At 56.4% G+C, this 24,463-nt stretch overlaps 2 protein-coding genes across 23 annotated transcripts in view; one reads left to right on the forward strand and one right to left on the reverse strand.

Annotated features, from left to right (window-relative positions):
* DNM1 (dynamin 1) overlaps positions 1-7,858 on the forward strand; it is a 45,472-nt gene extending 37,614 nt beyond the window's left edge. For 3 of the 19 annotated variants that reach the window (XM_082402536.1, XM_082402530.1, XM_082402540.1), the window contains 6 exons: positions 334-445; positions 910-921; positions 1,294-1,464; positions 2,560-2,801; positions 3,171-3,386; positions 6,588-7,858. In XM_082402536.1, coding sequence (XP_082258662.1) covers positions 334-445; positions 910-921; positions 1,294-1,464; positions 2,560-2,801; positions 3,171-3,386; positions 6,588-6,660 — 826 coding nt within the window. In that variant the 3' untranslated portion in view covers positions 6,661-7,858. Of the gene's footprint in view, positions 1-333; positions 446-909; positions 922-1,293; positions 1,465-2,559; positions 2,802-3,170; positions 3,391-5,611; positions 5,649-6,587 lie in introns of all 19 variants that reach the window. The other 16 variants (XM_082402532.1, XM_082402531.1, XM_082402538.1 and 13 more) reach the window with 12 other exon arrangements.
* A 626-nt stretch (positions 7,859-8,484) lies between these two features.
* Positions 8,485-24,460, reverse strand: GOLGA2 (golgin A2). 4 transcript variants are annotated; one of them, XM_082402527.1, is made up of 27 exons: positions 24,312-24,460; positions 22,883-23,005; positions 21,853-21,933; positions 18,874-18,990; positions 18,555-18,598; positions 18,390-18,453; positions 17,915-17,974; positions 17,631-17,711; positions 16,817-16,855; positions 16,480-16,542; positions 16,300-16,393; positions 16,093-16,199; positions 15,024-15,082; positions 14,581-14,722; positions 13,756-13,842; positions 13,541-13,648; positions 13,239-13,326; positions 12,462-12,799; positions 12,046-12,159; positions 11,088-11,312; positions 10,930-11,005; positions 10,629-10,717; positions 10,150-10,368; positions 9,957-10,059; positions 9,755-9,861; positions 9,531-9,681; positions 8,485-9,441 (listed from the first exon to the last, which is right to left on the reverse strand). In XM_082402527.1, the coding sequence occupies exons 1-27, from the start codon at positions 24,390-24,392 to the stop codon at positions 9,224-9,226; spliced, it is 3,078 nt and encodes a 1,025-aa protein (XP_082258653.1). In that variant the 5' UTR covers positions 24,393-24,460; the 3' UTR covers positions 8,485-9,223. The 4 variants fall into 4 exon arrangements, with proteins under 4 accessions (XP_082258653.1, XP_082258652.1, XP_082258654.1 ...); XM_082402526.1 differs by having other exon boundaries at positions 10,629-10,720; XM_082402528.1 differs by lacking the exon at positions 21,853-21,933 and having other exon boundaries at positions 10,629-10,720.
* Between the last annotated feature and the right edge of the window lie 3 nt (positions 24,461-24,463).

Below are 24,463 nucleotides of genomic sequence, written 5' to 3' on the forward strand. Positions count from 1 at the left end.
GAGGGGGCCAATGGGGGTTGAGATCTAAGCCAGGGGCTGCACTGTCATGGGTGCCCATTTTATGAGAGCTCAGTCCCTTTCTAATAGAGTATTTTACTGCTCATTTCACTAAATCCTCTCAATGACCCTAAAAGGCAAGAATTGTTATTATTAACCCATCTTCCAGACGAGAAAACTAAGGCTGGGAGAGAAGAAGGGACTTGCCACAGCTGGGAAATAAGAAAGCGAGGATTGGCCCACAGGCACGATGACCCCAGTCCACGCTCGCCCTTAACCACCAAGGTGAATGGGCTTTGCCCCCCATCTCCCCTCACCACCTGTCCCATCTTGCAGGAACGTCTACAAGGATTATCGGCAGCTGGAACTGGCGTGCGAGACACAGGAGGAGGTGGATAGCTGGAAGGCCTCCTTCCTGAGGGCTGGCGTGTACCCCGAGCGTGTTGGGGTGAGTGGCAGGGGAGGTAGGGGAGGGGCAAGCTGCTTAAAATAAGGGGCTCCGGGGGGAGCCATCCACAGTGATGCCAAGCCAGGCCATATTTTCGAGCTCTTCTTGGGCTCAGAAATAGCAGGGATCCTCCTCCTACGTGCTCTGGGGTGGGATCAGAGTTAACCCTTCCTCCCATCCTTCTCCAATGCAGTTTTACACGACCGTTTCTCTGACACAGATGGCATTTCCGGCATCCCTTGCATATGATCATGCTTTCTTGTGACTGCCTTCACTTTTCTACCCTCTCTCACTGTGACAACGTCTAGAGTTGCCTTACAGTTGGCGTGCAGTGCCCTGGGTTTACTCAGTCCCTCCTCTTTTCCTCTCTGTGTGTGTCTGCTACGGCTGTGCTCGCTGGTGGCGGCGGCGACGATGGCAATGCTGGTGTGGTGACCTCTATGGCTTTGGTGTGGGCCTCCCAGGACAAAGAGAAAGTGAGTGTGTCCCTCTCTCACCTTCTGCCAGGCGTCTCTAGCCTGGCGACAGATCTGGCCAGGCCTTTAGGATCAGGAAGGGTCCTTGGAGATGTCCTTTCCTAATTTATGGACTGGGAAAGTAAGGCAAATTCTAGGTACTAGAGTCAGAGCCAAGATAAGGCTGAATGAGGGTCTGGGGTCCTGAGAGGCACCGGGGTGGGCAGAGCCCAGAGACCCAGAGCTACGGGGGAGCCGGTGTCTTTGTACACAGAGATAGCTTCTCTCCATACCTCAACGTTCCAGGCATCCTTGAAGGGGCTGGGACCCTGGGGATGCCTGCAACCTGGCTTTGAGGGCCCAGCCATCCTGATGCCCTGTCCTCAATGGCAGGCCAGTGAGACGGAGGAGAATGGCTCAGACAACTTCATGCACTCCATGGACCCACAGCTGGAGCGGCAGGTGGAGACCATCCGGAACTTGGTGGACTCATACATGGCCATCGTCAACAAGACCGTCCGGGACCTCATGCCTAAGACCATCATGCACCTCATGATCAACAATGTGGGTGCACCACCGCGTGGGGGGCGGGTGCTCTCGTGGGACCAGGGAGGCAGGTGGCCAGGTTGGCCTGGGGTAGGCACGGGCTAGTCACGTGGGACCAAGTCTGGGGAGGGAGGCATGGGTCCAAGCCAGAGCTATCCAATAGAAATATAATGTGAGCTTCGTATATTATTTTGTAGATTCACACAACCAAGTTGTTCCAAGCATGCTTAAATGCTTTCCAGGAGGGGCTAGGAATCTGCATCTTTTGAGAACTCCCAGACCATGTTTTGAGATCTCCCACACCATGTTTTGAGATACACACCCCCCGGAACCACTTCCACCCATGGCTTAGTGAAAAAGCATGGCCCGAGGGGAATTAGAACTGTGTTGGAATCCTGGCTTTGCCGCAAATTCCCTGTGTGACTTTGAGCAAACGAACTACCCTCTCTGAGCCTCTGTTTTCTTATATGCAAAATATGGATAATGATAGAGTTGAGGATTAAATGAATATAAAGTGCATAACAACACAATGCCTGGCATGTAGTAGGTGCTCAACATAAATTTAGATAACGAATAAATGAGACACAGGCCTACGGCATAAAAAACCTCAGCATCTCTCCACAAATATTCCAGAGCCTGGGCCAGGTAACATCTGGGAATTTTTAAGGAGAACATTAACCCATGCCCTACACACAGAGACTCACATTTCACCCAGTCCAGGCACACATTCACACCTGTTACTCAAGGGCTCAGAAAATTTTAAACTGTCGTCTTCCTTATTTTGGTCCAGTGGAGCATACAAGTCTTTGGAAAGGGTGTAACTACCCCATTTTACAGATGAGGAAACTGAGGTTGAAATAAGCTGAGTAACCAGGTGTCCTGGTGCATAATAGGCCCTGAGTGTTCTCCTAGATCTATGACCTTGAACAGTTCACTTTTCTTCTCTGGACCATCTGAGAAAAAGGGCAAGCGGGGAGGCGGGGAAGCAAGGGAGATCTCTGAGTCTAGGCAGTGGCAGAACCGCATCCCCGAGTTAGTAGGGCCCGGCGGGGATTGGTACAAATTGGTACAGGCGTCAGGTCCCAGCCCTCTCCTCTCTTTGCCCGCCCGCAGACCAAGGAATTCATCTTCTCGGAGCTGTTGGCCAACCTGTACTCGTGCGGGGACCAGAACACACTGATGGAGGAGTCGGCCGAGCAGGCGCAGCGGCGCGACGAGATGCTGCGCATGTACCACGCACTGAAAGAGGCGCTCAGCATCATCGGCGACATCAACACGACCACTGTCAGCACGCCCATGCCCCCGCCCGTGGACGACTCCTGGCTGCAGGTGCAGAGCGTACCGGCTGGACGCAGGTACCAGGGCCGGCTCCCACGGCCCCAAAGCCCCACAGCCCGGGGCCCGCTGGAAGAGGGCCGGGACCGGGCAGTGGCGCGCCGGCGTCACCGGGATGGCTCCCACCTGGAGCGAGGGGCGGGCCTTAGAGATGGGCGGGGCTTATCGCGGGGCGGGGCTTGCCTGGAGAGCTGGCTGCCGGGAGGGGTGGAGCTGGAACATTGGAGCCTCTGGGGGCGGGCTTAAACTCCGGCGAAAACCTAAGGCGCGGAGGGGCGGGGCTTGCGCGCATGGGCGTGGCCGGTACCCAGCTGGGGGCGAGGCCTCACGGTGGGGCGGAGCCGCTCATCTCTCTCCCCTCCTTGTCCTTCGGTCCCTGTCGCCCGCAGGTCACCCACGTCCAGCCCCACACCGCAGCGCCGAGCCCCCGCGGTGCCCCCAGCCCGGCCCGGGTCGCGGGGCCCTGCTCCTGGGCCTCCGCCTGCTGGGTCCGCCCTAGGGGGGGCGCCCCCCGTGCCCTCCAGGCCGGGGGCTTCCCCTGACCCCTTCGGTCCTCCCCCCCAGGTGCCCTCGCGCCCCAACCGCGCCCCGCCCGGGGTCCCCAGGTGAGTAGGGGCTGAAAGCGGCGGCAGAGACCGCCGGGCGGGCGTGGCCGGGAGGGAGGTGGGGCCGGATTCCGGAGCATCGGCCCAGGTCGCCAGAGCCGGCCCTCTCTGTCCAGGTCACTTGGACCGTGGGTGCCAGAGCCACCGGGGGTGTGGCCGAGGGCTGGCGGAGCCTGCCCCCAGGGAGCGCTGAGTTCCGCAGGTGGTCGTTTCTGGGGAGGGGGCCGTGGGGCTTCCCACCTGCCCTCTTCTTTCCAGCACTTGCATGGCGCTTCCCTCCTTTTTCACTCTCTCTCTCTTCCACGCGTTGCCTCCCTTCTCCTTTCCCCTTCTAGCCGCTCTCCTCCGTTCTCCATTCCGTCCTCTACTTCTGTCTCCCAGGTCCTAGTGAGCCTACCTCAGGTCTGAGGATCTGAACCCAAATTCTCTCTGGATGGGTAGATTTTATTCACTTACACTCGGGGCTACCCTGGTGCCCGCACTTCCCAGTCCTGACTCTTTGGACCTGTCCCCGAGGGTTGTGACTGTGTGACCAGCAAGGTGTGTGATGTGTGCGTGGGCGTGCACACGGATGTGAGAGTGTAAGAATGGCACCCAGGCATGCGGTAGGACATGGAGCAGCTGGGAAAGGGGCCTGGGAGCCATGGGACAGCCTGATGGCTTTCTTCCTTCCCCTTGCCTCCGGCCCTACCTGGCCTGGACCAACGTGGTGTGTGTGGCGGCAGGAGTGGGTGGAGGCTGCCCCATTCCCAGAAATCTCCAGGGAAAAGGGTTCTACTTCATCCCTTGCCTTTGCCTTCTTGATCCATGACCTTCTTTCAAGGAAGCTCACTCTGATATTTAACTCAGTCTGCCCTGTTTCCACTGGCCATGTTCTCTGAGGAAGAACACATCAGACCAATAATATCCATTTATGTTTCCAGATGGCTGGAGGGTAGGGCCATGGGTCTAACCTCCATGAACCTACAGTGAAGCAGAGATGGGGCTTGCTCTTTGGTGACCTAACGGCTAAGGCAGATGGGGTAAAGCAGGCAGCATGGTGTTGGTCAGGGGCATTAGACTGGAGTGGGCCTTTAGGCGAGTCACTTTCCCTTCCAGGGCCTCAGTTTCCCTTCTACCAAATGATATTTAACATTCTGCCTTTCTCCCAGGTTGGTGTGGGGATCAGGGGAGACAGTGGCTATAGGGATGCCACATTAACTGCAAAAGTGGCTATAGGAACTATTTGCTAACTTCCAATGTGAGTTCAGATTCTTAAGGGTATTTGACATGCCCAGGCCTGTGCTGAGGTGTGACATGAGAACTGTAAGATTTAGCACCTGCTCTGACTCTAGTCTGGCTGACACATGGGAAGTCACAGCCTCAGAGGAGAGAGCAGTCTGGGGAGCTTCAAGGCAGCTTGACTTCAGTGAGATCCCAGGGCTGATGGAGATAAGGCTCAGGTGGTGAGGAGTCAGGAGGGCGTTTGGGTAAGGAGCAGCAAGTGGGCAAAGGTTTAGTGTGGAATGCATTGAGAGCTGCTGGCCAGAGCAGAGTGCAGGTAGAATGAGGAAGAATAAGAAAACGTTGCCCTGGAGGCTCCCCTGGAGGTTCCAGTGGTTAAGATTCTGCACTTCCACTGCCGGGGGCATGGGTTCGATCCCTAGTCAGGGAGCTAAGATCCTGCGTGCCGCGCAGCACGGCCAAAAAAAAGAAAAAAAAGTTTGCCCTGGGTAAGGTGGGGCAGGTTGGAGAACCTTCAAACTCCACAGAAGAGGCTGACTTGTTGGGACTCAGTGCTGTGAGCAGTAGGGAGCCATGGAAGGCTCTTGGGTGGAGACATGACAGCTGGACCCTAAGAAAGCAAGACCTGTCTCTCCTGGAGCAATGCAGGTGGCCCTCTGAGCACACCAGGCACGAGTGTGCAGGGAGCTGGTGCAAATGCCTCCTGTGTGCGGGCGAGCTTCTGTGTTGTGACTCCGCCCCCGCGTGTGCTTCAGTGTGCCAAGTGGCTGCATGCCCCAGATCCATGCTGCACGTGCCGGCCAGCGAGGTTGCTGGGCATTGGGGGGTGGGGTGTATGCGTGTTGTTTGGGGGCATGTGTGTCAGCGTGTGCATGCGGGGCCGTGGGGCCTCACCGCATGTGTGTGCACGCCCGGGCGTGTGCGTGTGCGTGTCCCCCCGCCCCCAGGCCTGCCCCGTCCGTGAACGTGAACTGCCACGTTGATTTCGTGCTGTCTTTCAGAATCACTATCAGTGACCCCTGAGGAGCGTCAGCCACGGTAGGTACAGGCCCCTCCGCCTGCTGCATGAACCGGTGTGTCTGCCCCCTGCCGCACCAGCTCCACACTGCAGGGCGAACCTGGGACCTCAGAGGCAGGCCCCCTCCCTCTCCCTTCTGCAGCTCCAGACTTATTCTTTCCTCTTTCTGTCCTCGCTGCCAGCTGGCTCTCTCACCTCCCTTCTCAGCGAGCCTCGGGACTCAGTGCCACTGCCCAAGACCTCCATGGCTGAGCCTGGGGAGGTCTTGGGACAGGCTCCGCACCCAAGCTGGCAAACCTGGGTGCTCTCTGGAGGCATCAGAAAGAGCGCAGAGCTCATGGTTCATGGTGTTAGGGGCAGGGAGCTTGGCGGGGGTGTGTGTGTAGGGCTGGACTCAGGCATCCAGAGGCCTTGGCATCTCACCCTGGGGTGCCACACTCATTCCCCGGTCTGAGCCCTGCTGCTGGGGCAGGGCAGCCAGCTCCCAGCCTGGGAGCTCTGGAAACCGAATCCACGATAGGGCAGAGGAAGTCAAAGTCCCACCTCCTTTATCGAGCCAGCAAGCGAGCAGCAGCTGGGGGTGAAGGCTGTGGTTATTTGATGATTTGGGAAAGCCTGAGTGTCCCCCCCACCATCAGCCCAGAGCACAGTTCACAGGCCAGGCAGGTCACACAGCCCCCTCCCCTGCCTCCACGGTACTGTCACTCCTGCTGGTGCAGTTTTGAAGGCAGCGTCCTCAGCCCCAGGTGGAGCACCGTAGCCAGACCGCAGGCCCATCCACCTGGGCCTGCTGCTCCTAGGGGTGACCTCCACTTTTCCACTAAGGGGATGACAGTGTCTGCGGACCTGGGCAAGCCAGCTTCTCTGAGTTCCGCCCCAGCTGGGCCCCCAAACTCGCCCAGCGAACCTGCCTGCCACTCTGCACCTGCGCTGACTCTTGCTCTTCTGCTTTTCCCCAGCAGGAAGGGCCCAGCCTCACCTACACGACCTGCGGTCCCCCGACCAGCTGAGGCTCCCCTCTTAGACTTATAAGCCTGTGGCCACTGGCATCCGGCCGCCTGCCCTCCCTGCCTCCCCAGGGTCCCTTTAGAGGACTCGTGGGCTTTCTGCCCACCCAGAGGGGCCTCTAGTGCTCCCTCCAGCCATTCTGTTAGCTTTGCCCTCCTGGTTCAAACAGTGTTCTTTCTCCTGTCTTTCTCCATGAGGCCTGGTGGCTGTCACGTGGGGCTCACGGCCCCATACTCCCTGAGGCTAGGGATGGCCCTGCGCCAGTGGGTTGAAAGACAGGGGGCCAGAGAAGAGGGAAGCCAGAGGGGGCCGAGCACGTGTCTGGAGCTGTGGGTGCACTGCCTGGTGGTGTGTGAGAGACCAGCGTGTGTGGAGGGGTGGGCGCTGCCGCAGCCTTTACCCCAGACCCCCATGAGGCTCTGGCCCCTGCCCATCTCCTGCCCTTCTACCTTCCCTTTCTCGTCTCTCTTCTCTATTCCAGAACCCTTGCCCACACCTGGGTCTTCTGCCCCTGCCCTCCTCTCCCCTGACTGCCGGGCTAGGCTGCCCTTGCCTTACCAGCTCTCTCCCCCTTTTCTCTCTCCCGTTCTCTCTTTGCTTTCTCTCCAACTGCCAGCCGATCGGGTCAGGCAAGTCCATCCCGACCTGAGAGCCCCAGGCCCCCCTTCGACCTCTAACCAGATCCCTCCTATTCCTCGGAGACCTCCCTTTCCAAGCCTGCCTGGACGGCTGTTCTGTGACTTGACAGTGGCTACCCAGCCCCAGAGCTTCCCCTTCATCTGTGACTTAGTCTGTTGTGGTGAGCTGACACATCCAGGCGTGACGTTGGTGAAACTTGTGCCCCTCTGCGGTCTTGCTCCTGCCCAGTTCTATAAATATCTATAAATACTCATATATATATATATACACACACACATATATGGCCAAGCCTCACCTCTAGTGTCGGGATTCAATCACCATGCTGTCCTTGAGGAGTCTTGTGGCCCAACTACACAGGAACGCTGTCACCCTGACAACCCCCTCCAAAGCGTGCCACCTCCGATGAGCCCCCCTGTCGTACCCAGCCTGTGGACAGCCAGCCCCCCTCTGCCACCCTCCCGTCCCTACCCCCCCTCGAACACGGGGGTGCTGTACTGGCAGCTGTGTGGTTCTCTGACCATTACCAGTCTTGCTGTCTCTTGGCTGAGAATAAAACCCATTTCTGGATGATGGGGAACAGCGTGTCCTCTGTGGCCTGTGTTCTCTGTGGCGCTCAGGGAGAGGTAAAGGTTTAAACATTGGGGTGAGGGATGGGGAAGGGCCCAGCTATTGCTAGGGTGCTGTAAGATGTGGAGAAAAAAGCCCCATCCTTTCCGAGGCCTCCTGGGAAAGCACCTGGAGTCAGCGGATCCTCGTCCTGTGAAACCTGCTCTGGCCACTAGGGGGCCCGGAGGGAGGACTGTGAGGTGCTGGCCAGGCAGGCACTGTGGAAGGACACGTAGGACAGGCCAGCAGAGGGGCAGGGGGATGGAATGGAAAACACCTGGACCAGAAGTCAGCACTCAGGGTGCTGTGGCACCCTGCTTTCCCTCCCTGGGATTAGATCTGACTTCTGAGTCTCTCCGCCATTAAGGCAAGACTGCCCCAAGAGCCCCGCGGCAGTCCCCCTGGGAACCCCCAGTCTTCACCAGGCAGCATGCAGGTGACAGGCCTTGGAAGATCTCTAACAGCCTGGCTGGGTGTGCTCAGACACACTGGGGACCAGCACAACCAGAAGCTTGCCCTCTGCTGGCAGGAGCCGCTCCCTGTTCAGTGCTTACGGCACAGGACCCAGTGACGGAAGAAAAAGGAACACGCAAGGACAAGCAGTATGGCTAAATTCATTTATTCTGAAATAAAAAGTGAAACAAGTGAATCAGGAGTCGAATCACCCGGGCACAAACCCGTCCCCGCCTCCACCTTCTCTCTCCGTCCTACACTATCAATAAATAATTTTCCCCAGCCCCAAATATTTAATAGAAGGTCCTCCCCATTTACCAGCGCCAACCTCCACTGTGATACAGGGGGGTTTCCCTACCTCCAGAATATACAAAATGTTACACAGTTACAGTATAAACACTGGGAGGGAGCCCACCCCGCCACCAGCTTATGTCCTTGCCTGGCCTCGGTTTGCCCAACCTGCCCAAGGCCTGTGAGAGTGCTGCCCAGTTGTCTGGCTGGGCGAGACTTTGTGCCCCAAAGTGCCTCTGAATAGAGGATGCATGAGCCCCTCTGAATGGAGGACTGCTTGGTGGTGGTGACGAGACGAGCAGGGAGCCCCTGCTCCCCAAGAACGGCAGCATCTTAAATAAACAACCTTTATTGAGCCTCCGGCTCTTTGTTTTTCTGGAACTATTAACAGCCCAGAGATCAAGACACAGCCCTGGCCAAGATGGCAAGGGGTCTGCACCTATTTGTCTCCCCCCATTAGACAGGGGGCTATACCCCTTTTCAGGGGTTTTTTTAGGGATGAAGGGGTGCCAGGAAGGAGGGACGGGGCAGCAGGTACGGGTAGGGGCAGAGCGCCCCGGCCCCAGGTCTCTGGTCTTTGCCCGCTAGTGTCGGGCAGTTAGACCACCATGATCTTCACTTCATCGTTCTCGTCAGCCTGGTAGAAGAAGGGGATGCAGGGGTTGCTGCCCAAGACTGAGCGCTCCTGGGGGTTCTGGATCTCGCGCAGCAGTTGCATGATCTGCTGCGCAGTGGGGTTCTCAGGGGTTGTCTGGCCCCGCAGGGCTTCCCCCTGGGTGGGGTCCACGTTGTCCTCGAGGCTCACCTCACGGAGACCTTTGTAGAGAGAGAGAGAGGCAGGGCTCGGAGTGGTGTGCCAGCTCTCCCCTGCCCGCCCGCCGGTCCTCCCCGAGGGCGCTACTCACCACCCTTGTCAGCAGCACCGGGCTCCTGGGGGGCTGGGGGCGCTGTAGTGGGCTCACCAGCAGGGTTCTGGGCAGCCAGGAACTTGCCATACCATTCATTTCGCTCGCCCACCAGGCGTAATACCAGTTCCTGGAGCTCCAGCAGCTTCACCTGGAGGGAGAGGCGCTCAGCACCCGCACCCCACCCCACCCCCGCCCGCAGAGATGGTCACAAGGACCCCTACCTTCATTTCCTCCTTGTCCTGAGCCAGGCGGCTGATGTACTCCTCCTTCTCCCGGTGCCGCGCCTTCAGCACCGCCCTCTGACTCTGATAAAGGGCGATGTACTCTCCTGCGGGGAGCGGGGAGGGCCAACAGGGCTCAGGTGCGGCGCTGCCCTGATCCAGCCCGCGGCCCCCCGCCCCGGGCCCTAGCCTCCCCACTCACCAATAGTGTCTGTCTCTCCGGACAGCTGGATACAGCGATGCTCCAGCTCCTCTACCCGCTCCTTCAGATCCACTTTCTCCTGCATGAGCGCTGTAAAACGGCCCTGAAGCCAGAACAGCAGGGTCAGGGCTCGGCAGCGACATGACCGCAGGCCCCCACCCTTCCTGGACCCCACTGGGGACAACTCACTCACCTGCAGCTTGTCCATGGCCACCTGGAGGGCCTGGTGGGTCTCCGCAGGCACACTGTCCCCCCCGATCCCGGAGGCCGGGGCCTCCTTCTCCGCCCCGTCCTGGGCCGGGGCTGCCAGGTGAGCCAGGCGCCGGCAGCGCAGCTTTTCCTCCTTCAGCTGCCCGCGCAGCCGGGCCTGCTCTTCCTCAGCACTGGCTAAGGCCGAGTTAAAAAATGCCACCTGCGGGCAAGAGGTGTGCGCATGCTTTTGTGCGGGATACTCAGGACCAGCGAGGGGCGAGGGGCAGAGAGATGCTCCCCGTCTCGGGGTCTTAGTGGGCAGGCCTGTGGTTCAAGGATGACATGGCATCTGACTATGGCTCCCAGGCGAGCTTGGGGGTCCAGAGAAGTCAGAAGGAGGGAAACCGCAAAGAGCGTCTGAGCGGAACCACAGAGGGAGGTGGGAAGCAAGACAGGCAAGGAGCGGGGAGGTCGGCTCACCAGCAGCTCTCGGCTATCGAGCTCCTCCGGCACGCTCAGCTTCGGCCGGGGAGCCTCCTCCTCCTTCTCCTCACCGTCCAGTCCGTCTCCTGCTGGGGACAGATGGAGGGTCCTGAGACAACCCGACAAGGCAGGTGGAGCAGGCCGGGAAGAGAGCGTGCGGCCCAGCTCTGCCCCGCACCTCACTCGCTGCAGGAAGAGGATTCGCTGTCCTAAAGGTCTCTCCTAACTCAGTTCCACGCTGCTAAACGTCCCCCTGCTCCTCAGGCTGGGTGTTCTCCCTCCGGGCCGTCCTACTTACCTTCCCCAGGCACAGCCATGAGGTTCAGCTGGGCTTGTAGCTGCTGGTTCTGCTGGTTGGCTGCTTCCAGGCGCTCCTAAGGGGCCAGGAAAGAAAGTGAGGAGGGACACAGGTTGCAGGCTTTCCCCGTCAGGGGCCCAGCACTCCGACGCCCTCACCTGGGTCTCCTGTAACTCCCGGTGGGCCATCTGGACCGCCACCTTGCCCTGGACTTCCTCGTGCTGCAGCTGGTCCACGAGCTGGGTCTGCAGCAGCGCCTGCTTCTGCAGCACCTCCTTCTCAGAGGCCAGCTGCTGACAGGCTGCCACGTACTGCTGCAGGTGGCTCAGGTACTGGTCCCGCTGCCGCTGCAGATCCTGAGCCTCCTGGCTCTTCACCTCCACCTGCGGGAAGACCCTGGGGGTGAGGGCAGGCGGTGGCTTGCTTCCGCAGTCTGAGCCCAGAGACTGGGGAGGTTGGGCACAGACCCCTCTGCCTGAGGCAGGCACCGCGAGGCTCTGCTGGCTGCCCAGAGCCCCACGCCGCCTTCACCCAGCCCTCATAACAAGCTTCTTTCTATCTTAACTTGAGGCCGCACACGGGTGGAAAAGCAGAGCTCCAGCCAACATCTGTGAGGTGCACACTGAATGCCTAAGGCTTTACATGCATGATTCTCTAATCTCCAACACCTCTAGGAGGAAAATAATAACCCTTTTTTTTTTTTTTTTCTATTTTTTTGGCAGCTCCACACCATCATGCAGGATCTTAGTTCCCCGACCAGGGATCTAACCCGCACCACCTGCAGCGGAGTCTCAACCACTGGACCGCCAGGGAAGTCCCGCTAACCTTTTAAGATAAGGAAACTGAGGCTTAGAGATGCGAGGGCTGAATCCAGGGCTGAACCCAAGGAGCTGGCCACCGTACACCCTCTCTTCCCCTCTAATTAGGGGCTCGATGCCTCTAGCGGGGACAACGACCTATGGCCCAGGGCTACTCAACTCTGAAAGTCAGAGGCCAGGGGGCAACAAGCAGTCACAGGCTCTGAAGGACTCTGGGGTCACCTGTCCTGGCCCCAGGTCCCTCACTCCCCAGAGGCTGATGCCTGTCTCCTAGCCCTTCCACTGGGGCAGCGGTTACCGTCTCCTTCAGCTCTCCTAGCTTCTCCTGCAGCTGGCCCAGCTTCTTGGTCAGCTCCTTCTTGATGTGCTGCTCCGACTGCAGCGTGCTGGTTGTCTCCATGTTCTCATTGGACTGCACAGAGAGAAGCAATCAGCGGCCACCCAATGCAGCTGGAGACCCCAGAACTTGGCGTCCGCCTCCCACAGCTCAGGGAAGGGTGGAGGCAGGTAGGAAAGTCTGCCCCTTTCCCCCACAACCCTCCGAGCAGGGCTCTCCGGCTCACAGCGTGCCTTCGTGGGTACCATTTCACAAAAGGTCCATATCACCCATTTTACAGGTGGGAAAACCAAGGCCCCAGACAGGTTAAGTGCCTCGCCCCGCCCCAAAGGACTTGGCCAGGGAGGAGGGCAGGCTGGCCGGGTAGGGCTGCGCACCAGCCTGACGAATCCGTTCTGCAGTTCAGCCAGCTGCTCCTTGAGCTCGCGGTTCTGGGAGAGCGCGCGGCTGATGGTGGTGCGGTCGCTCTGCATGCTCTCCAGAATCTGCTTGCGCTCCTCTGCCTGCTCCCCCCAGCACCTGGCTGCCTGCTCCAGCTCCAGCAGCCGCTGCTCCTGCTCCTGGTTCAGGCGACTCAGACTTTCGTTGTCCTTCACCTGCGCCTGCAGCTGCTGTGCCAGGCTCTGCAGTTCCTTCTGTAGCTGTTCGGCCTCCGCCTGCAGCCGTTGTTCTACCTCCGAGGGCCCGGCTGGGGGCTCCTGAGGCGGAGGCACAGCTGAGAAAGGGAGCACACCGTCAGGGCCTCTCGCCTCTGCAGTCTCCAAAAACCGGGATCGAACCCGTGCCCCCATGCAGCGGAAGCACAGAGCCTCAACCACTGGTCCGCCAGGGAAGTCCCTCCAAAACACCCTCTTCTTGGTCCACAGCTTCTGATTCAGCCTCCTTGCCCCAAATCTTGGCTTCCTGGCTCAATCTTTCAAGACACGTTCAAACAGAGTTCCTTACATCTTTATGCTCAAGACAACAGTGGGCACTTCACCCCTTTTTTGCAGATGGGGACCCTGAGGCTCAGGGAAATTGCAAGACTTGCCAACTCCTGGGACAGACCTCTTTCCTTTGGCCACGGTGCCCTTCCGCCCACTAACCTCCATTCTCAGCCGCCCTCACCAGCCCCGACACCAAACCTGCTCCCAGATCCCCTGGCCCCGGCTTACCGATCTTGGTCCTCAGTTTGGCCAAACTGGTCTCTAGCTCCTGCACCTGACTCATGCTGCACTCCTTTTCTTCCCTCAACTTGCCCATCTGCCCAAAGCATGGGGGGTGGGGTGGGGGGAGAGCACAAAGAGGGAGGCAGAGGGGGTCAAGGCCGGGCGACCACCTCCCTCTCCACCCCCGCCCTCTAGATACACACTTCCACCTCTGGCTGCACACAGCAAGTGACGTGATTCCTATTTCACAGATGCCCAGGAAGACCAAGTGACCTGTCTAAGGAGTGGGGTGGAAGGTCACCTCTCACCTGCTCCAGCATCTGCTGCATCTTCTGCTGCCAAACGGCGTTCTCTTCTTTCATATTCACCACATACTGGTCTCTCTCTGCCTGCAGCTGCTTCAGAGAATCCTTCAGCTGCGAGAGTGGGCACAGAAGTTACCACGGGCTGTCATGGGGCCTCGCCTGCTCCCGGTCACCTGGGGTCATCCTCCTCCCGCACCCCCCTCTCTGCACAATCTCACCTGCTCCACGTGGGTCTCCAGCTGTGCCTGCTCTTCCAGGGCCTGCTGTAACTGCTGGCTGCTGTCAGGGGTAGGTTGACTAGAAAACTGGATGGTGAAAAATGAGGTTGGATCTGGGAAGCCCAGGCTGTTCCATGCAATGCCCCCCAAAAGGTCAATGTACAACTCAAGGTTGTCCTCATGCTATTAGAACCAGGTCCACAGGCTTTATTTTTACTAAATACTCATTGCTCCCCAACCACCCCAATCCAGTGTGTATCCTTCTGGACCCTTTTCCACACATATGCAAACATGTTTAATTAATGCACAGTGCAGTTGTGCTGTCACAGGGTGGTATCATATACGGTTCTGCAATTTAATTTCACTTTGCTGCAAACAAGATATACTTAATTTTTGTAATGGTTACACAGTAGTCCAATATATGAACACGGCATACTTTAACCACACCCTTACTGATGGCAGGAAGGCAGAGAATCACTGTGCACGCAGGAAAACTAAAGAGGAGGCTCTCTGAGACTTGAGCACCCTGTCTACCTGGAGGCTTGGCCCCGAGAGGAAGGGAGCGGACTCATGCGCTAGCCTTATAACTGTCATCCATAAAACAATGGTTTTCAACCAGGATGCTTTAAAAATAAAAATTAAAAAGGCCTATCCCTGAGATTCTGATTCCAGAGGTCTGGGCAAGGCCCCAATTTTTCTCCTATCTCTAGAGGAGTCTAAGGCAGCACCAGAACAAGGATCCAAATTTTCTGGCTCCTGGCCGGAGGCCACCCACAATGACCCTAAGAAGCCCTGGCCCCGCACTCCCTGGGGCTCCAGCCCCACCTGCTGCAGCAGCAGCTCGGACATCTCCATCTTCTTCTGCAGCTCCTCCATCCCCAGCTGCATGGCCGCCTTCTCTTTCGCCATGACCCGCAGCTTCTCCTCCAGCTCCGAGGTCTGCTGCTTCAGGTCTTCGTTGCTTTTGCTGTGACCGGCGGTAGTGGAGGGAGATGTGAGTAAAGAACAGAAAGGGTCGCTCCGGTGACCAGCCCACTACCTTTGCCGCAGAACCACAAAACAGTCTCTTTGGAAGGGACCCCAGGATCAAGAGTCACAAGTGGCAGGCCACAGAGAGGACATGAGTTGCCTGAGGCCACAGCAGGAGTCGGTGGCACAGCTGGGACAGCAGAGCCTGGCTCTGCACGCATGCAAACCTCACCAGCTCCTCACCCCGCTCCCTTGGCTCCCCCCCACCTCCCAGCCCTCCCCCACTATCCCCATCCTACTTGTTCTTGTATAACTGCAGTCTGAGGGCATCTCGCTCTTTGGTTAATTCTTTGTTGTACTGCAAACACAGAGAGGCGAGGTCAGGAGAAGGGAGGTGGAAGATGCAGACAGACAGCAGCAACAGGAACGACTCCCAGCAACACGGCCTCACCTGGTGTCAGGCTTTATATTTTTTCAAAGCACTTCCAAGCTCATGTTCTCATTTGGTTTTAATAAGAACTCGGGAAGGGTGGAAAAGGCAGGCGGAGAGCTCTAACTCATGGCTGGCTCACAGGCCCGGGGACAGCAGATAACACTGTCCTGCCATCATTCTCACTGTTATCAGCCCCACGTCTGAACCTTTCCTGAACACTCTCTCAGCCAACATTCCCGTTTCAAACTCACAAGCACCCTGGGAGGCAGTTACTATTACTATCTCCATTTTACGGGTGAACAACACGGAGCATTAGAGGTTAAGTGGCTTGCCTAACATCCCGCTGAAAGCCAGCCAGTGTGCCCGTGGCTTGAACCACGTTCTCTCCCCGGGGTGCGAGCACAGATGTGATGGGGGGATTAAATTGTATTGTAATCTCTTGTTCATTTTTTGAATGGATGATACACTCACATAGCCCCTAACTCAGAAGGTACCAAAGTGACATTTCTCTCAGCCATCCTGTTCCTCTCCCCTGGGTTTTTATGAATCCTTTCCGACCTGTCTTATATATATTTCACACACGTACTTCTCTCTCTTAGTGTGGTAACGGACTAAAAATACTGTTCTGAACCTTCACAGCCCGAACACCTAGCACTTGGGCCAGAGCCCACAGCCAGTAAAGGGCAAGGCTGGCGCTCTGGCTCTGGGCTCTGCATCCAGCGCTCGCTCTAGACAGTACTCCCCACTCCCCCAACAACTCGCCATGGCAACCAACTCACGCCCGGGTTGCTTCTCACAATCACACAACTTTAAAGCAGCAAGAAACGGCCAGTGCTGCCTTCTGGGGAGCAAGTCACTCCATCCTGCCGAAGGGACCTTTAGGCTCACCCCACACACACACCACCTCCAGCGGATGGGCAGACTGCTGGGCTCACCCTATCGGCCTGCTTCTGCTGCGTGGAGACGGCAGACAGCGTCCGTTCCAGCTCTCCCACACGCTGCCTGGACGACTGCAGGCGATGAGCAAGGTCCTCCGACTCCCCTGAAATGACAGCATGAGAAGGGAAGCCCAAAGAAGGAATCCCGCTGAAGGCCAGCCAGTGTGCCCGGGCCGAGGGGTGAAAGGGTGCCTAGATTCCCACCTGCTCTCTGCCTGGCTGCCTGTTGGGTGTGAGCCAGAGCTGTCTGTAATTCCGTCTTCTCGGACACCAGAATCCCTATGGTCTGAATGTGGACCTTTGGGAGAAAGGCCAAACAAGTGCTAAAAGCACAAAAGCAATGTTTCCTGGGGGCCATGAGGGACCCTGGTTCAGCCCACCCACCTGCAGCTGTTCTCTCAGAGCCCCTTGTTCCTTCACGAGCTTCTTCGCAAATTCCTTCTTCTCCTGCAGGAAAAGAGAAGAAACAGCTCTTACTGGTAGGCAGAGGTGAAACAGCAAAGGATATAGCCCCCAGAATGTCATCACTGGCCCAGGACAGGCCCACCGATGAGAACAGATAATCAGCCACCCCGGGAGTAGGGGACGGGCGGGGAGGGGCAGGGGGTAGGCCCCCTCTTTCTCCAGGCTGCCAGCAGGCAAGAGGAGAATGGGCCTCTACATCTGAATCCTCCCCCAAACCCATCAGCCACGGGAGGAGCAGACAAAGAAATCACGTTACTTTTTCCAGTCGATCCAAAGTTTCCTGGTTCTCTTGTTTCTGTGGGGAGAGTCATAGGAAGGTGACTGAGATTGTCCCCCGTTCCCACGATCCTCAGACCAAGGAGGAGGGACGGTCAGGGGCCAGGAATGGGTTAGAAAGGGAGAGTTCATGGGGACATGAACGGACGAACGCTTCTCAAGCTAAGAGACTTTGGGTCTTGGGAAGCGAGAGTCTGGATCTGATTCCCTTGAAGGGACAATGACATAAACCTCTAGAAATGGAGTCTGAGAAGGTCAGACCACCCTCTGCCAGCTCACGATCTGGAAGGGGGCATTCACTCAAGGAATGTTTCCTGAGCACACACTGCAGGCCAGGTTCTGTTCTTAAGAGCACAGATATGGGAACGAAAAGGACCTTTAAATCTTTGATTCTTTGAGCTTAAAGGGACCTTGGACACCCTCTAATTCTACCTCCTCAGGAAACTAAAGCCCAGAGAGGACAGTTGACTTGTCCAAGGTCAAAGTCGGAACAAATCAGGGGCTGAGTCAGGGCTGGGACACACCAGTCAAGCTAGTGCTCCCCCTACAGGCAACAGACCCAGGGCAAGCGTGGCGAGGACTCAAGCAGGGGTCTCTGGAGAACAGAGTAGGCAAAGAGGGCAGCCACAGAGAGAGCCATGCTGCATGCCGTGCTCCGGGGTCCCTCCAGCTGAGACCTAGGCCCCCCGGCACCCCAGCACCAGGGGTCCCCAGCCCCTTTCTTCAGAGCCCCAAGGCGAGACTGGGGCCCCAGATTGGCAGCGTGGAATCTGGGGACAACACTGGACTCTTACCAATTGCTCTATCTTGCTACTGAGTTGTGTGTTTGTTAGATTGCTGGAGTCCAGGGCTACTGATAGTTCTTGGTACCGGCTCTGAGGCGCATGCAGAGAGGAGGAGGAGGAGGAGTTGGAGGAGGGGGGGGAGAGAGGTAGAGAGAGCAATCATTAGGGTTGGGGGGTGTCTGGGCTGTCTCAGCTGGCAGTGGGGCACCCAGCCCCCGCTGTGGGAGGAGGGAGGTGGGGGCAGGTGGTGGCTGGCCTGCAGGGTCACTGGGCCATGGTGCAGGCCCCCTTACCTCCAGATTCTTTATGTCAGTACAGGATGCTAGATCCTCCCCGTTGATGTAAGATGGAGACTAGGAGAGATGAAAGGGTTCACATGGAAACGTGATCTATCCCCCTCAAGGCCTAAGCCCTCCAACATCTTCCCCATCAACTGGCAACATTTCCTTTTCTGCCTAACTTGCCACACCCCCTTAACCCCTCCCTGTGCCAACTTCTCTTCATTCTTAATTCCCCCTTGTCCCCCACCTCCCAAGCAGCTCTCATCTGCAGGATAAAATGATGTAACCAATCTCATGGTCCAACCCCTTCATTTGGACAGCGTCAAAGAGGAGACTCAGAGAAGTAATGACTAGCTAAACATTATCCAGCCAAGCTGCCTGGTCCCAGGACCTCCCCTTCCTCTTGGGAAACTCTGCCTTGGTTTCTTTCCGTCATATTTTCCTTCCCTCTACAGCCCACTCCGGGCTCCAATTTTGGGGGTGGTACCTCGGACACAAGACCGTTGAGCTGCTGAGATAGCTGTCGCAGGCTCTCGGTGGATGAGAAAGATCTGGGGATGAACACAGCAGTCAGGGGTGCAGGAGGCTCGATGGGAAAGAGGGGGTCATGGGCAGTGGCCTAGGGACCGCTGGCCCCGTGGGAGACACTCACGTGCTTTCATCAATGGGACTAGGATCACGGTCAGCATCACGGTTCTGTTTGGAAAGAAACGTATGAATCGGTCATTCAGTTTCCAGTAAGAACCACCCACGGGCGCCAAGCTCATTCCAACCGCTTTCCGTCCGCCCGCACCGTAAGGAGAACCTGCTTTTGGCCTCCCCCACCCCAGTCCTCAGGAAGGGCGCCTCGCTCTAGGAGCCAAGCTACCTGAAGAAAGGGGAAGAGGCTCCACGGTAGGTCCATTCCTCCAGGAAGGAGGAGGGGGTGAGCATAGCGTGGGGCAGCAGGCCAAGGGGGAAGAGGCACAAACCTGAGTTGATGCCATGCTAGTGACACGGGGGGGACTAGCACAGGGGGAAGGGACACCGCCAGGTGACACGGTGTCATCAGCAGACGGTGTAACAGGAGCGGCGCGGTCTTTGGGCGCCTGTCACAGAACAGAGCAGGGGGTTAGGGGGACAGGCAGGGCAAAAGTCGCCTCACTGCCATGAACGCAGGGGTGCAGAGCGGGTAGGACAGGTGCTGCTGCAGTCAGAGTGACAGTCACGCATGCTGGGAGCCACTCTGGGGGGTGGCTACGGCTCGCGCAGACCTCGGGCCGGTCTGCAGCCTTCCGGCGCTGCACAGCCTCCTTCGAGAACACGAGGGCCTTGTTCTCCCTGGAGCTCAGCTCCCTGGCTGACCTACGGCAGCTACAGCAGGTGGAAGGAAGGTGTGCCAAGTCAGGGAGAAGCAGGCCCTGCTCTTCCAGAAAGCCAGTCTGTGCCCAGAGGGCCCCTCTCCCGGGGCCCCACGCTGGGCAGAGGGTGGCAGTGATGAAGGAGCAGAGCGATCTGCCTCTTTCTTCTTGTTCTCCCTTCCTTCCTTCCCTCCTTCCTGCAACTCCTGGTGTGTCTCCATGACTCAGGCCTTTTCTGGGAAAGAAGCTGCCCAACGAGAAGGCTCTCCCTGCTCTTAGAGATAAAAAGAAAACCATGGCCACCACCCATCCCAACCTCCTGGCTCCAAAACACCTACCCAACCAAGAAACAGCTGAGAAACCAGAGGTAAGACGTCTACCCTTTGACTCTTGTCATCCTGGAGAACAATCGTGGGATTGAGGGCCAGGAGCCATGGAGAAGTTCTCTCTTGGCCCAAATGGATCCACTTGCTTGACCAGAGCCCCACTCGGCCTCTCTCCAGGCTCAGGCCTGACACTTAGTCCAAGCCTCTGGCTCGAGGGATCTAATGTTCAATAGGTGAGATGGGGAAGAGGGTTCATAAGCCAAAGCTTGACGAGGGAAGAGCACCGGGGAGCCAAGGCCCGGCCAACGAAGCTGAGTCTGGAAGGAAGAGGCTGCACCTCTCTTGGGGGAAAGGGCTGCCTGCTCTCTGGAGCCTCAGCCCTGGCCTCTGAAAACCCAAATCTACTGCTCTCCTTAGAGCAAGCATCGCAGAGCCTGGGGAGCTAAAGATGAATCAAGCTGTTTGCTTGGTGACTGTCCCCACTGTGACCTTTGATGCCAGAACCTGGTGTTGCCTTGTCAACCTGGACTACTGAATCTAATAGGTAAGAGCAGGGGTTCAGCAGCTGGCTAGGCATGAGACTTCGGGGGAGGGGAGCACACTCTTAGCCACGGGCCCTGGCGAGCCCTGGGTCCCTCCTGGCCTCTTGGGTGCCCACGGATCCCTAGCATTAGAAACAAGAAAGCTCAGAAGAGGAAAAAAGTCTTTTTCTGAGGACTTAAATATATTTAATATGACTATCTTGTGAGCAACCAAGTTACTTCATAATTTTGAGTCATATAGCTAAGTATGGAACTTTAAAAACATTGCCCACTCCCCTCCAATGTCCCATTCCATTAAAAAAAACCTTTTTTTTCTATCCATTAGTCCTCAGTTCTGGAAATGCCATCAGCTCTGCCCAGGATACTGCAATCACAGGCCTGCACTACTAGAGCAGAAAACTTAAGTGAGAAACAGTTATTGATATAGAGAGGATTTTAGAACGACAAGAAGGGAATATGGGGATCTGGGTCTTCATTTCCAGGACGGCAGAAGGATGCGGGCCCAGGGCCTTGGAACAAGAGTACAGATGCAGCTTCGGGACTCCTGTAGGCAGGCACTCCACTCCCCGCGCCACCCAGCATCTCCTCTGAGCCAACAAGGTGAGTCACAGCACCTGGACAGACCCGACCGACTGGGCATGAGCAGTCCTAATGATTGAAAGACTCTCTAACCCCAGCCAACAGTTCCCTGTCCCAGGCCCTCTCCCCCTGCCCATCTCCAGCAGGACCTGGCCCCCTTCCAGCCCTACTCCTCTAGCCTGGCAGATGTCCCCCGAGGAAGTTAATTAAGGAGGAAGTGCCAACATCATGTCTGGAGGAGGTCATCTCCTAGTCCAGGGGCACCCCAGGCTCCCCGCCTTTCTGGAAAGTTCTCTGTGAGCTCATAACCCTGGCTGTTACCTGTATTACACCCTCTGCCTGGGACTCCCATTTCCCCTACTCTCAATGTGGATGACTGCTACCCACCTCTAATCTTCAAACCGGCCTCAAATGCCACCCCTTCCAGCCTCGAGTCCATTTAGAACCAACCTCTGCCTTGTCGAGCATTTGGAATGTTGCCATATTCCAAATGTTTCTTTCATCTGTTTTCTACAGCCCCTACCACATGCCTCTGCTTTCAAGGGCCCACTGAATACGGTTAAACGTCCAGTTAATTTTTAAAAGAGAAGAGGGGCAGAATGTCCTGATCACTCATGTGTTTGGTTAATCTCACACCCCTTACAGATAGTTTCACTGAAAAAAATAACCTCAGTCCTTGTGACTATAATGCAAACTCCTTTTCTCTCAACCCTACATTCCCTACTGCCAAACCAAAATGAACTGATCAACTCAAAAAAAAATCACAAACTACTTTGTGGTCTATTGGTCTTTTGGGGTCAGATGCCCAGGGGCCAAGACTTGAAGGTTTGGTTTTATTTAACCTCTCCTAGTTTGATAGCACCACGGACATTCAAACTGGAGGCTCAAAGAGCCCAAATCCCACACACCTGCTCTGGAAGCTATTCCCAAGTTACCTTTAACCTCCAAGGAGCATCTCACCTTCTCCAAGACGATAAAAGATGGGGGGTCGGGGGGGAACCCAATCAACCAAGCAGGTGAAAAAGCAGACATGAACAGGCCCAGGGTTAATGACAGCAACATAAAATAAGCCAGAGGCAAAGTATCCCCCAAACCAGAGAAGCCTCAGGGCATGCAGAGCTGGGAGGGAGCAAGCCAGAGAGGGGGTCTCGGCACTGCCTCACCTTCCACTTGTCCAATGGGGGGATCGCTACCCCATTGGAGCGGTTAAGGTCGGACACCAGCACCTTCAGAATGTCCTGAATCTATAGGAGGCGAAAAGGGAAAAACAAGGGCAGGGAGAGAAAGAGAAAAGTGGCTTAGAGAGGCAAGAGAGTCAGGGAAGGAAGAAGAGATGGGTTCAGGGCAATGGAATGCTGGAGAAGAGAGAAAGGGATCAATACCACAGCCTGTGCCATTTTCCAAACAGCCACTTGCTGCCTTGCCAGAGGCAGAAATCAAGGTAAACAGATGGAAAAGTCCCTGGAACAATGCAGTCACATAGCTCCTTAGGCGAACAATGCAGCTCTTAATAGCTTCTTAGACCCTCAGGCCCAGACTTTTAAAAACCAGACTTCAGAACCAGGGTCCACTCGAGCAAAGCGGGCTACAGCTAAAAAAATAAGTCTGAAAGACAATGATCTGATCCAACAGTGTCATCTTACAGATGAGGAAACTGAGGCCCAGGGGACAAAGTGATTTTCTTGACATCACCCAGCAAGCTGGTGGCAAAGATGGCCTTGAAACTCAGATGATCTCCTAATCCAAGGGCCTGGGACTCTCCTCACCACACCCTGGGGTTCTGTTGGTGCCTCTAAATGGAGAGCCTGAGGACAAGAGGCTGTTCTCACTGCCTGGTTTCCCACTGAGGCTGGGGCTGAGGAAGATCACCAGAGCAGTAAGTCAAATAGCAACTACTCTTTACTGAACGTTTACCCTGCACCAGGCCCTGTATTAGGGGATTGTTATAAAAAGAACAACAATCTCATTTAAACTTCATAAGTGTAAGACAGTATTACCCCAGTTTTACCAGTGTGGAACCAGAGACCCAACGAGCTTAAACAATTTGCCCAAAACCATATCCCCAACAGAGGGAGAGGTAGAATTCAAACCCAAACTTCTTAGCCAATATCTGACATTTCTTCCACAATCTTAACCACTACCCTCTCCTGCTGTCCCTTGAGCACCCCATCCCCGGAAGGTGGCAATACTCACATCCTCAGGCGAGGGACAACCACCAGAAGTGGTTGTCTCAGGGCTACTGCCATTCTTGATCTTTCTTTTTTTCTTAGCTCCTGCAGGAACACCAGGGCTGTTCTTCTGCTGATACTCCCTTAACTGCAAAAAGGAAAAGCAGTGAGGCTCATGAGAACTATAAGCCCCCTATAGTCACATCCTACTTTACAGTTTACAAGAAGCAGAGGTGGAAAAGTAAACATTTAATCAGACATCAGGGTCCTTTCTTACACCTCTGTTAGAGCTGCACACCACTGCTTCTCAAACTTTTACATCAGTGTATCCTAATGGCAGAAGGCAGTGAAGGCACACAACCCTAGTGAATCTGGGAACGTGACAGAAAGAGAACAACCCAAACACCATTTCGGAGAGAAGTCTATTATAATCTTACAAATCTATGCAAATGTCATCCCTAAGCATATTAATATAAAAGGTTTTTTCTCTCTCAAGAGAATCAAGCAAAACTGATGCTCCAGTCCCATGTTTATCCTGTGGCACTCAGGGCACCCCATGTTGAGATGATGATTTGGGAAAGATTCCCAGCTGTGAAGTTCAGTTTCACGCGATCTGTTCCACAGAGGATAAGCAGATCTCACTCCAAAGGAGCACTGAATGACGGGCACTCTGGTCTCAGAATCATAGCGAATTAGAGTGTAAGGTAGAAGATTCAGATTAAAACTGTGAAAGTCTCTCTGGATAGAAACCTGGGAGAAAACCAAACTAAGCAAAGCACATTCTCCCCACTGCCACCCAGAGATATTGTCAATGTTTCGAGATCACTGGTGAAGTGTAGGCTTTTTACGCTATCAACACCAAAGGATGGGGTACAGTCTAGAGTGAGGGAGCCTGAAACCCAGGTGGGACCTAAGTCCCATAGTCCCGAGTCCCCTTCAAGCTGGAAATTTGTGCTGCGACCAGAGAAACCGGAAAGGATGTGAAAACACAGGGGGACTGGGTCGTAAGGTCAAACACCGGGCTCGTGGCGGTAATGACAGTTCAGAGGGGGATTATGACGTCACTACATTTCACTCCTCCCTACCGATGCCCGAGTCGCCGTTTCGCCGTGGGGGAGGGGAACGCAAGGCCAGGACCGAGGTCCTTGGATACCGGGACCCTAGGGAGCCCAGGGAGCCCAAGAGGTCCGGTTCTGGGCGGCAGGAGGCGAGGGCCGAGCCTGGTGCGGGAAGCCCCCGGGGTCACCGGCCCAAAGTCACCCAGGAGTGACGAGCGAGGGCGGGGGCTGGGCTGCCGGGGGGCGGGACTGGCTGAGAATACTTTTTGGGGGCGCGCCAAGGGGCGCCGAGAGGCTCGCCCCGTGTGCCTCGGAGGCAGCACAGACTCTGGCCACGACCCGGCCGCCGGAGGGGTCTCGGGCTGGGTCAGGGAGCCGCGACCCCGCACGTTTTACCTTTTTCTTGGCCGCAGCCAATTTGCGCTGTCGGGTTTCTTCCGACATCCCGGGACGGGGCGGGGGAAGGGGGGGCCACATCAGCAAGATCCCGGCAACCACTGCGGAATTGCTTCCGGCAGCCACCGCGCAGCTGTGAGACGTAGCCGTAA

The sequence above is a fragment of the Balaenoptera borealis genome (genome assembly GCF_965194805.1).
Source record: "Balaenoptera borealis genome assembly, chromosome: 8".
In the NCBI taxonomy this organism is placed as follows: domain Eukaryota; kingdom Metazoa; phylum Chordata; class Mammalia; order Artiodactyla; family Balaenopteridae; genus Balaenoptera; species Balaenoptera borealis.